The 13,162-nt window shown below is 38.3% G+C and overlaps 1 protein-coding gene across 14 annotated transcripts in view; it reads right to left on the bottom strand.

Moving 5' to 3' along the window:
- The window catches only part of PEX5L (peroxisomal biogenesis factor 5 like), a 203,524-nt gene that overhangs the window by 47,964 nt on the left and 142,398 nt on the right, over positions 1-13,162 (bottom strand). For all 14 annotated transcript variants that reach the window (XM_088794548.1, XM_088794547.1, XM_088794550.1 and 11 more), the window contains 3 exons: positions 11,418-11,538; positions 10,402-10,498; positions 983-1,078 (listed from right to left, as the gene is read on the bottom strand). In XM_088794548.1, coding sequence (XP_088650674.1) covers positions 983-1,078; positions 10,402-10,498; positions 11,418-11,538 — 314 coding nt within the window. The remainder of the gene's footprint in view (positions 1-982; positions 1,079-10,401; positions 10,499-11,417; positions 11,539-13,162) is intronic.

A 13,162-nucleotide genomic window follows, 5' to 3' on the forward strand; every position in this document is an offset into this window, starting at 1 on the left:
AAATTATGGCTGGGAACATTTCCTAGAATATAAAGAATACTTTCAATAAATTGCAATTATGATTTAATTGCACTTCAAGTATGGAGTTAGTGAAAGACTGCTCATAGTATAATAATTTCCTCCAAATTCTAGTGGTGAGACAGCCACATAAATGAACCATATTACAGGAATACTTTTAAGTTTCAAGATTTCATGTCAGTAATAGACATGGAGACCCTGACAAGTTCCTACGTGGGTTTGGTGACAACCTCCTCTCTGAGGTGATCTAGCAAAGCTCTGCTGAGTATCACAGGTGGTATCTGTGATGCACTCTTTGCCATTCCGACCAGAAAGAACATGAATAAAAAACTGCAAAGACTGATTTCTTTTGGCTTCCTTTCCTTCTCTCTTTTTGCCTTCCTCTCCCCCCTCATCTTTATTTCTTTCTCATTAGAAGGTGAAATAAGGAAATTAATGTTCAAATTAAATATCCCATTTGATTTATCAACATTGTCATTGTTTTGGATACTCTCAACAGTAAAAAATTGTGGCTCATGTCAAGACAGGCCCACCATTGTCTGGACTATCTTAGCCATGTCTTTTAAGTTAGAAAAAATGTATAATATTTCTGGGGAAGCAAGACCTTCTGTGTTTCAGACATTGTGTAGATGCTACAGAGATAAACATGTCAGGCATGAACCTTGACCTCACAAAAAGGCATAGCAGAGGCATAGCATAGGTTCATTGAAGAATCCAGAGGGGCGCACAGTTCTTTCTGACCCAGGACTCCAGACGGTCCCTAATAATCCATCACAGAACATCTGGCAGTCAACCCTGGTGGGAAATCAAGTTCTCTGGTAACAGGCCTCATTCTAACAATTACTCATGGTTATTTCAAGTCTACAGAGTAAGACCCATTTCACGTGTATCCTACCAAATTTTGATTTTTTGAATTCCACTCTGAGCAACATGAAACAAAAAACCAATTTTTCAAAAAGTTTACCTCCACTGCTGCTTTTGCCCTTTCAAATTCCTCTTCTAAGGAGTGGTTTCTGGAAAGTAATGCACTTCCCCAGCGCTGTTCTTTGGTCAGTCGCGCCTGAAATAAACCAAATGCATGGCGTTATAATATTGGAATCACATAATACAAAAGGACAAATGTTTTTCCTTTCTCTAGACTCCCCTAGAGTTTAAGCAGCAACTGCAATGACAGCATTTTTGGAGTGCTCTGCAAGCATGATGTCGCCCAAACGGAATGGCGCCAAAATGTTTGTGCACACATATGAATGATTCTTCTAACAGTGGGTCTCAGCCCTGGTCATATTAGAACCAATGCCCAGGCCCAACTTCCCAAAGATCTTACTTTAATTGATCTTGGTACCAGGTATTGATATTTTAGTAAGCCTCCCCATATGATTCTAATATGCAGTTGGGATGGAGACTCTCCGTTAGAAGAGGAGGCATAGAAATTGATACTTGAGCTTTCAGCTCGTGGGAAGGACCAGCCTCGGGTACATCTGTGAAAGCTGTGAAGGTGAAAGGTGGCAGCGAGGTCTTACTCCTTAGATATAAAGCAGATCCTCATGCTGAATTCTCTTTCCTTTGTCTTCCCTCTATTGGCACACATTTGTCTCCTGTCCCGTTTCCTCAGGACATTGCTCTCTGTTAAATAATAGTCTCTTAGATAAAATCATATCTGATAATGCCAACTGCTTTGTCACAATTAACAGGCAATGTGAAGCACATTTTAGCTAAATGCAAATATTTCCAGAAAATCCCCCAAAGAGTCTACTGGAATTTTTTTTTAAAATGTTATTAATTTTTAATTTCATAAATTAATTACAGAAAAAATAAGAGTTGTACATCTAGACCTTTTTTCTTTGTGGTTACATATATATATTTATATAGACTATTGTAATGTGTTTCAAAATTTTTTTTGAAACATGTGCATGATATGCTGTTCTGTAGCTTACTTTTTTTTCTACTTAACAATATATCTTGGAGAGTCTCCACAATTACTGTGTTTCCCCGAAAATAAGACCTAGCTGGACAATCAGCTCTAATGCGTCTTTTGGAGCAAAAATTAACATAAGACCCAGTCTTATTTTACTATAAGATCGGGTTTATATAATACAATATAATATAATATAATATAATATAATATAATATAATATAATATAATATAATATAATAATATAATATAATACAATATAATGTAATATAATAATATAATACCAGGTCTTCTATTAATTTTTGCTCCAAAAGACACATTAGAACTGATTGTCCGGCTAGGTCTTATTTTTGGGGAAACATGGTCGTACTTACATATCTGCGTCCCTCCTCTCAGGGATTTCCTAGTAAGTACTATCTACTATAGTTTGTGCAGAACTCTCTCCATGAACTTTCAGTGTTTCCCATTTTTTCTCCATGCAATTGCTTGTTTTCTTGTCTATCTTCCTGCTCCACTGTGGGATCTTTGTGGGTAGAATTTTGTCTGGTAACTTTTGTCCTGCCCTGTACCTCGCCTAGGGCCAGGCAAGTGATTCATGCCCCAAGGAGGCCTACAGACAGGCGGCAGGATGGTGGGTTGCACTGATAAGGCAGCTAGGACTTGGGAAGTAGGAGGAGAGAGGCTTGTAGAATGAAGTCCCCCCACCTCCTTTATTTCAGGTTGGGGGTAGCTCCTCGGCCCACAGATTGCTCTCCTGCAGGAACGGTCAATCCTGACTTCTACGAGAATTACTTGACTAGGCCGGGGCCCCTCCCCAGACCAATGGAATAAAACTCTGAGGGTGGGGCCTGGACATTAAATGTTTGAAAAGCTCCTCTGGTGATTTGGAAAATAGTCATGTTTTGAAAACCACTGTTCTGTAGCAAAACTTTGCTTTTCACCCAGCATTCACCATCTATACAGCTCAGCTGTTTTTCATTCTTTCTCCACCATCACTGGTCCTCAAGAGGACCCCCACCCCCTTCTTTTATTATTACACAGTAGTAATACCAGGGTTCACTACATGCCAGATGCTGCTCTAAGTCCTTTAGGTACTATAAGTCATTTTGCCTTTCAACAACCCGTGACATAGGTATTAACATCAACTCCCTGACACTGAGGCACAGAGCACTTCATAGACTTGCTCAAAGCCTCACAGCTGGGAATTGGGAGGGCTTGTTCTTCAGGGCACACTCATAACCGCTGTACTGTCCTGCCTCTCATGGGAGGCTGTGTTCCACTGGCCATTTTAGGAAGGTGCAGAATATAGAAAAGCTGTCTCTCAGAGGTTCTTGCGTGGTTGAAGGAGTCAACCAAGAACCCCTCATGAATATTCTGGGCTGAAACACAATAATGAAGTAATTAGTATAAACTCTTCCGAGCACAAACAACAGTCTTAGACTGTGTTTTGCTTTAATGAAGGTGGAAGGTTAACTTATTGAAACATTATGTTTTTCCTCCTTGATGTATTTACTGTGGTGCCCTTGGTGTCTCTTGCAAATAGTAGGTGCTGCATAAATCATCAATAAACATATGTGGAACATATGCTGTCAGGGAACAGATGACTGAGTGGATTAAAGGTATTTCTCTCCCCTCCTCCCAGAGGTAACTATATATTCTCAGTCAAGGTTTCCTGGCCAATCCAGAAGGCTGAGGAGAGCTTGTAGGAGTTTGAGAGGGGATTTTGGGCCCTGTTTCTGGAGTGGCAGAAGTCTGCGCTAGCAAAGCTCTGGTTTTGGGGTGTGGAATGGCTGCAGGATGCCCTAGTGAGGTACCTAGTAAACAGCAAGGCCTGTGAGCACCTCAGGGGTGAGGCCTCTGGAGCAGTGGCTGAGGTGAAAAGAAGGGGGGCAATGAGGGCACGTTGGGGCCTGTTTAGGCATGAGTGCCTTGCTCTCGGATGGCCGGTTCAACGGCCACCATGCACAAGCATTCTCCCTTATTCTCTGAGCCCGTGGAAGCTACTACCTGCTCCTAAACCAGACAATTGGGGCAGGGAGGGAATAGGATCCAAAAAAATAAGTGAAATGAACTATCACAGGTTCCCAGGATTAGATTGGAGACCTATCTTTTTGCTGGCCAGCATTCAGCCCACTACAACCCTCATCTGACACTCTTGGGTCACAATATATTTGATTAACAAATATAAAGGTGCAGATGGTTACAACCTTTTAAAATTGGTAAGTTTTTAGGCCATTATAGCCTGGTAGAGATGTTAACCCCAAAGGTGATATGATCTTATTGTCTTGTAGAATGTTAACCAATCTCATATCTAACTTGGGAAACTTATTTTGGCATTTATTTTCCAACTGGCTATATAAATCTCTGTTCCTTTGCTTTTGGAACCAACTCTTTTGTCTTCCTGCTGGTTCCCTCATTAATGAAATAAACAAACAAGTGAATTTTAAAATGTGGATACATGGTAAGCAATCAACTTCATGCGTTCGTATCCTAATGTCACGAATGAGTCATGAATAACATTAGGTAAAGAAAAAGAAAGCATTAATATTTTTGTCCCAAGCCATCTCCTTTTATGGTTAGAGGCACTTTTCATCGGTGAAATGCAATCTGTCTTTCCTGGGAAGCCTGACCTAACTGGGCTCCATTACTGGCACCAGCTTCCCTTCATGAATGTTTCATGACCCAAGTGGGTTATGAATCAGAGGCTATAAAGGGCACCATCTATCAGGATAAAGAGGAAAATCTCTCTCTCTCAGGATTCTAGACTTACAGTTCATATTCTCTTTACCACTTAAAACAGCAAGTATGATTAGAGTTTTACTGTGCAAGTGAAATTTTATTTTTCTAGTGCAATTGCTATTTAGGTAAGTGCTATTCTCCGCGTAGTTAGAAAGGCCTTAGATTATTACTTTGTATAATTACAAGTATAACCCACCTCACCTTTTAAAGACATTATTTTTTTTTCCCAGAGAAGCATGGGAAATACAGAGAAGTTATAAAATACTGGTAAATACTGCATGTAAACAGAGGCAGTTTTCAAGATGAGATTAGTAGGCAACTAAAGCTTCCGAAACTTTTCAGCAACTCAGCAGTGTGCTCAGACATGCTCGTTTGGGATGGAGGATGAAATATAGGTTACAATGCAATAAAGTTCAGCCTTCTTTTCAACCAAGACTTTTGTTTTTTTTCCTTTTTACATCTAATTTCATTATAGACAAACATGTGACACAGAAAAACATATATATGTAATGCTTGTAAACTGCAGATATTGCTTAGTATTTAACGAGAGGAATGGTAAACAAGACTATTACACCCCTAAGTTTGAGGTGCAGCTGTGTGGTAGCCCAATGGCTATGTCAGCAGTTCTCAGGTTTTAGGGCATCAGGGACAGCTGGAGGTCTGGTTCAAACACACACTGCTGGGCCCCACCCCTAAGGTTTCCAATTCAGTAGGTATGGGGCCTCAAAATCTGCATTTCTTACAAGCTCCCAGGTGACGCTGATCTGGCTGGCCTAGGGACCCCACTATGAGGACTTCTACTCTAGCTACTGATACTTTGTGCATGTAGGTGGAACGCTGAAGTTCACCAATGTACTCAGACATAGGCATTCCTTTCCTTCTTCGCATGATTTTGAAAAATGCTTCACAGCTACAGCAACCTCCTGGAAGGGCCTTGGCTTTAAAAAGAGCATTTTAGTTGGTTTAAGCTTTGTTTGGATTTGATGGTATTACACTCTCCAAAGAAGAAAGCATTTAGCTCCTTCAGCTGTTGACTGTTCTGAATGTTGATTGTTCTATGGTTTGAAAATGACCGGATTTGTGGCTGTGATTTTCCTCGCATAACTTCTTTGGCTAACCCTAACGCCAGTCATTCATAACTTCTCATGAATGTCTTTACGGTATTGCCAGAGATCTCCCAACAAAGTGCATTTTGTAAAAACTCAGTATCTTTTCAAAAGAAATTGAAGGGGAAATGCGATCTGCTTAACTGTAGAAAAGAAAAATATAACAACTAGCAGAACTTGGGTGACAATGTAACAGTTGTTAAAAGCATAATCTCTGGATCAGACTGCCTGGGGCCAAATCCTGGTTTACTGGTTACTACAAACTGGTAACCTTGGACAAATTACTTAATCTCTCTAATCCTCAGTATTCTCATTTTCAAAGTATATATTCACTTAAGGAATCCGTATAAGGATTGAGTATAGTAATTCATGTAAACACACGCGCGCGCGCGCGCGCGCACACACACACACACACACACACACACACACACACAGAGCTCAGTACATAGTAAGTGCTCAATACAACTTGGCTTTTGATATCTTGGCAGCATATAGTTCCCATCTCCATCCACCCATGAAATCCTGTTGTTGAACATCAGGGCAAACCAGTGCTGATTTTGAACAGAGAAGGAGAGTCTATTATCACGCACTACTAAAAAGTGTTTTGAAGCTGGCTTCAAAAATGATCAAGAATAAAAAATTTAAAAAAATTTTTTTCTATCCTTTAACCATTAGTTGCTATTTCCACATTGTTAAATTTGACAAGCATTTATTGTTTCTCCTTTTAGTTAGTGTTCTTTTATTTTTTTTACTTCAACAAGTATTTGTTGAGTACCTACTATGTACAGATTTCCCACTATGCTGAAAATAATCTTGCAGATTTCTTTCCTTCCTTCTTGCCTTCCTTCCATCCTTGCCTTTCTACCTTCTTTTCTTATTTCTTTCCTTCCATCTTTGCTTGCTTTATTCCTCATTGGTAGCTCACTGTGAATGTCCAGGAGGGGAAAAGGAATGTTGATGTGGCTCCGGTACTCTCTCCCAAAATGCAAAACTGTATTTATAGTGTATTATCTTATTGTTTCTATTAGACATAACGGTCTTGATACTTCTTATAGTCAAACTCCTCTAACTTTTCCACTGCCTTGCTATGGCTTTACAGATAGTGGACATTCAATCACATGTGTTGAATGAAATGAAATGAAATGGAAGCCATCAACATTTCTAAAAGTAAGAGATGAGAACGCATTTGGCAGAGGGAGGCACAAAATTGTGTATATCCTCAAATCAGATGGCAATCTTAATTTATCTTACAAAGTTTCTGGAAGAAAGTGATAAATATTCTTTAATATCACTTTAATATTAACCCTATAAATATAAGTAATAATCAAGGCTTTCAATGCGCAGGGAAAGAGATGGTTTGTGAATTCTCTCAGGTGGATAAGCTTGATGTGGCTGATATGAGGTGGTGTGTGGTTAAGAACAAGGGCTTTAGAAGCTGATGGGGATGGTTCAATTGTTGGCCCCTCTCCTCCTTAGCTGATGTCACCTTGGGAAAGTTACTTCTGCTCTCTAAGATGCATTTCTCACCTGAGAAATGGGGATAATATTAATTTTCAAGATTATTGTAAGCATTTCAAATAATATATTAGAGATGGCTCATATCACACACATAAAGTATGTAATAAAGCACGGCTATTAACATGCATTTCCTTTTACATCACTCTTTTAAAATTTAGAAAACCTATGTGAGCTTTTATCTTAAAGTTTAAATTGTTGTGGTTTGGGATACTGCCAACTTGATGGAATTATGACTGTGTAGAATGAAGCATTTGCTGTGCCAAAGTCAGAGTTACGTGATTGTGACTAAATATTAGACAGCCTAGCTGCCACACATTCTTGTGCAGTCCAACTTAGGTTGGCCAGAGCCTGCTCTGGACTCCTGCCAGTGGCCAGACTTGAAAAAGAAATGCTTGAACCATCCCTCTCCAGCAGAAGTTGGATTCGTTTTTCTTTTGCCTCAACCCATTTATAGAAAAGCTAATTTTACAGCATTACTTTCTGTGTTTTTCTTCAACTCTTCAAATGTTTTCTAATTTTTCAGATTGCATGATTTCTTTAAACAATTAACTCCACGGAATATGAATTACTCCGTTTGATTAAGGGTTAAGAAACTTTATTCTTAAATATATAGAGATCATAAGATTTATTATAATCTCTTGCCAATCTGATTTAGTGTATTCAAAACGCTATTTGGAAGAGACTAGACTATGTTTTTCCTTTTCCCAATCTTGAAAACAAAATGAGCTAACATAAAAATTCTTCTCATTGTGAACTTCCATTTTCTTTGTGATCCTGAAATATGATTTTTAAACAAAGTTTGCAAATAATTCCTCACCTGTTCAGTCTAGATAATTTATGTTGGCTTGAGAGTGGAGAAAACATCTCTTTGATTTTCCTGTGAATCATCTGAGTGACAGTAGAGCAGTAGCAAGTTTTGGTGAGCTGAAATCATCTACCTGAATGGTTTGCCAGTCAGTTCTAAGTTGGATTTTTATACTACTTTCATTATTTTATCTATTTAAAGAGGTCATATATTTAAGAGCAGTATGCTTCTAACAGTAAAAACATCTTTCTGTCTTTTATTCCAAATAAGCAGTCTATTATCTTGCTGTTCCATTTGAGTGACTTACTATTTTAGATGATTAAATCCTAAATTCATGAAATTTACCTAATTTAACTGTAGGCTGGAATTAAAACTAGGAGATTATGAATTTCCTTAGTTTAGGCAAGTCTTAGTAAGTCAACATGCAATGTTTTTCTAAGAAAACAAATTAAGGGGTAAATGCTTTACAAGTAATTGGTAACCCTCTAAAAGGATTTGCTACGATTTATCTAGACAGAAAACTGTTACAGTGCATTTTAAGTTATGTTTTTGGGGACAATATCAGGAATTTCAAAGAAATTTTCCAAAACACACTGTGTTTGCTTAAAGGCACACGGGGGGGTAAGTGGTAGGACAATATGGTGGGATGAAATCAGACGACCAGCAGGAGAGTAGCAGTCATCGCAATAACAAGATACACGCATTGTGGGTTTCCATGGCAACTGAGGACCCCAGCTGATCCTCTGTCCCCTCTGGCTCCATGTAGAACAGCCCACCTGTGCCAAGTTTCCCTTTGCTGCCCAAACGTTCTATTGCTACATTAAATTGTTCCAAGGATTCCAGTTTATGAAACAGTACCAATTACTTTAGTCAAGTCTACATTTCCAATGCACTTATCAAGAAATGTTTCTCTAATAAATGTTATCAATTTGCTTTTTAAAAGAATACATTTAGAAGGAACACAGAGGAAGAAAATACATTTTCATGCTATATTTACAATTCATTATGTTTCCCAGGATTCTTATGTTCTGGATGATAGTTGACTTGTTTTCTAGCAGAGTTCTGGGAGCAGTAACGTCTACCCCTCTCTTGTGGAGGGTGAGGTGTATGTGGGGGTTGCTATTAGGGGCCCAGGAAGGTTTCCAGAGGACTTCCATTTCCTCTCTATCTCGGTCTTCCTTATCTCTGCCACTTACTCATTGTGGGTGCACAATTTTTTTTAAAAAAAATCTCACTGTGCCTTAGTTTGTTCATCTATAAAATGGGGGTAATAAATCAACTCACAGAGCCATTGTCAGGATCAAATGAGCTAATGTATATTAGAAAGCCTTATCATAGCACTCAACATTATTTGCTATGACTATAATTATCCCTTTACTTCAGCAATGTATCTCCTTTCTTAGTTGCAGTATCTTATCTAGCAAACTCAAGAAAACTTTTCTGGCTTACTTCACCCCACTTATAGATTGTAGAAGGCATGAATGTGGACACATTTCTTAAGAGATTTTTGTGGTTTTGGAGCCCAGCTGTCCCCTTGTAAAGTGTTTGAGAATGAAAAGACTGAGGCTGACTGTAGTTTTCTTGGCACAATCGTAACCATAGGTGACAACCAGTTATAGACACGACACGCCCACGGGAGTTGAAAGCAAGTAGCGGAAAGACAGGCCTGGTCCCCACCCTACTTTCACCAATGATTAGTTGGGTCCCCCAGAAAAGGGTTTTGACATCACCGAGACCTTTCAAAGGATCTTTAAAATGAGGCTAATAAAAATTCACAGGATTATTTGAGTATTAGTTATGACAGATGAAAAGCACACAGTAAAGTCCCTAATACTTAGTGGGTGCTCCTAGTATTATTATTATTGATAATGCTATAATTATTGATTCCTTAGCATGAAATTTCTTTTAATGTGACAGTCAGAATCCTGATGTGTAAGTACCTTCTTCCACAGGGCATAGATGTAAATGAACGCTCAAGATGGAATTTCCTCTTCTTTTGTCCTGTGACATCAATAGTGCTAATCGGGGAGCAGTACAGCTTTTGTATTGCACAATAATGGAACAGTAAATGGTAGAATGAGGAAAAGGGGTTAAGTACACAGTGAATTCATCAACACATTTTCCAGCCATATATGTCTCATCAGTTAATTTAAGCACGGAGACAGATACTGAGTAAGAAAGCACAAGAAATACAAAATACAGGAAGAATATTGCAAACTTTTTTGTGAAAATTTTAATAAAATGTTTAAGATATAAATGATCCATTAGAAAAGATGGGCTGATTGCAGAATTGGTTTTGTTACCTGTGCTGGAGGCACTAATTCCAACTCTGAAGCCGACTCCAAGTTCAGGGCGCTTTTCCCACCACTTAGTTCTGGTTGAGACCTGTGTTCTGAGGACCTGGAAGGGACGGATGGAGGAAACCAATGTACATCTAGAAACAAATTCAGCTAGAAACTTGGCTAAGAAGCCTAGTTCACTTGCATCAGCCTAGTTCACTTGCCATGGTAACAAAGCTCTTACCAGAATTTTGATGAAAAAGGTAACTTTTATATGTTTTTATTATAATGACGATGTTTGGAATTTAAGGGGCTGCAATGTGCTAGGTGTTATTATCTCTGATTGATTTAGAATTCAGTTTAATTATGTGCAAAAAGTAAAGAAATGCAAAACCATTTCTTTTTGTTACAGAAGATTCTGCTTTATTAAAAGGTATTATTTTTGGGGGAACGGACGTTCTCACATGTGTCTCAGGTGTGATTTGATCTTTATATGGAATACAAAATGCCATAATAAATACAGATTGTGAGGAACGATAGCAGACTAAAACATGCTGTCCTTTAGAAAGCTTTAAAAACATGGTAAAATTCAGGTAGCCAATTTTTCTCCTGGGCATCCACGGATTACCCTTAAATAGTACATTATCTGACAATGATGATTAATAAAGTAAGAAATGGTTACCTGTGTAACCAGAAACATTTAATTTAACTATCATTCATGTAATACATTGAATACACACATACGTAAACACATGTATGCACCTACTTTGAGCAGCTTAATTACACATCCAGAAAATTATCAACAAATATTGAATATTGACTTATGAATCTACCAGAATCCTTATTGTTTGTTTTTTTCTGACTATTTAGATGAAATAATTTAGTTTTAGAAGCCACAATAATTAACATTGATATAGAGGGGGTTATACATGACACCAAGTATCTGGATTGACTTAACTCTCTGGCTATTTCAGTACATAAGAGAAAAACACATACAGTTGACACATAAATGGCTCTTTTGTGATATTAAAATAACTTACCATAAGAGTTCTTTGGATCCAGTTCTAGACGAGCATGATTTTCTCTCTGCCATTGGATGACCTTTGCTAGGTCGATCATGAAACTTAACATCCTCCCATTTTTCCAGTTGTGTTTGAATATCTAGTAAGGAAACAGGAAGGGGGTGAGGGAGACAGGGGGAGAATATCAGGTGCAAAGAGTAGAAGAGAGATTGATTAAGGTTGAGAAGTGTTATACAAGTAAACTTTGCTCAATGGATGCTTTCAAACCCCAAGAGCAAGTTTTTAAGGTCACATGAAAATTAAAACATGTGCAGCCAAATAAAAATGAGACCTATTAAGAGAAACTATCAAGTTATTTTACCTGAATTTATTTCAAGAGCTATCTATGTGCATTCTGAATTCTGTGTGTGAGTCCATGGAATCCCCGTGGAACGAGCATACTTAGCGGGCTGTCCTATCGGCTTTCAACTAAGGTGGCGACTTTGAGGTACTTCTGGCATGTTTCTAGAAAGAAATTCTGTTTAAAGAGATGAGCCTCACTGTTAAAAGGAGGTGAGAAAAATGGAACACCTTTCACAGCTGTTGTACAGACTGCTTAGTTGCTCACTAAACGAAAGAATTAATAATGGGGATAGAGAGAAAGGAGGCAATGGAGACAACCAAAAGAATGCTAGACCCATATTCTCCCTGTGGCTTAAATCTTACAGATAAAAAACATATTTGGAATGTCTCTCATTAACAAGTGTGACTGTAAATAAACCACTTAGACAACCTTGAGATCCAGTGTTTTCCTTGATAAGAAGGTAGGTGTGTAGTTGGTGTCCTCCAAAGTTTTTAAAACTATTTTTATGACTTCCTGCACAGGACATTTTCTCAAAAGCAGAGAAATTAAAGTTGTTTTTACATGTACATCGTATTATATTGTAATGTATTTAATAATATATCCTTATACAAATATATACATTTCATTTACTTATTTGTAAACCTAGAACACATTGATGGTGAGGAAGTATTGGAGATAGTTACAAAGTTTACCTCCAAAGAGACAGGCCTCAAAGAGGGATGGGAGGGGTGAGGGCATCCTGTATATGCAACTGGTCTGAAATATGTATTCATTCTCTTCCCTTTCTCTACGACCTATCCTTGGGTGATCTCATCCACACCTGGGATTGCAATAGCATACAATTCAGAATTTCAAATCTCCATTTCTTGCTCAGAAATTTTTCCCGAGTTCTAGATTTATACATTTAACAGTTTACTGGCCATCTCCACAAAGAAGTCCCAGTTTCCTCAAACACAACAGGTTCAAAACTGAACTTAATAGTGTCGACCTTGACTTCCTCTCTCCCTCTTTCCCTTCTTATACCCTCATCACAGAGTTTGGCACATTCTGTGTGTCTTCCTTGCTGGTATTCACATGTCAACTCAGACCACAAATCCTGTTTTAATTTTTTCTAAATCTGTCTCCCTCTTGCTATCCCCTTTGTCACCATCTCAGATGTCTGTACTGGTTTCTTTGCCTCTGTTCCTTTTTCTACATATTCACCAGAAAAGAATTTTTCTAAAACAGGATCTGTTGATGTCACTCTTTGTTGTAAAACTCTTCAACCTGCCTTCCCACCAAACTTAAGGGCATGGTATCCAAGAACTCCCAGTATCTGACCATCAGTGACACACAGGCCTGTTTATTACTACTTGTATACTATTGCAATACTTGTATTTGTTTGAAAGATATCTTTTTGTGATTGTCTATTTGTGTGTGA

Source organism: Rhinolophus sinicus, chromosome 17 (genome assembly GCF_057876585.1).
Source record: "Rhinolophus sinicus isolate RSI-liver-muscle chromosome 17, RSI-T2T, whole genome shotgun sequence".
Taxonomy (NCBI): Eukaryota; Metazoa; Chordata; class Mammalia; order Chiroptera; family Rhinolophidae; genus Rhinolophus; species Rhinolophus sinicus.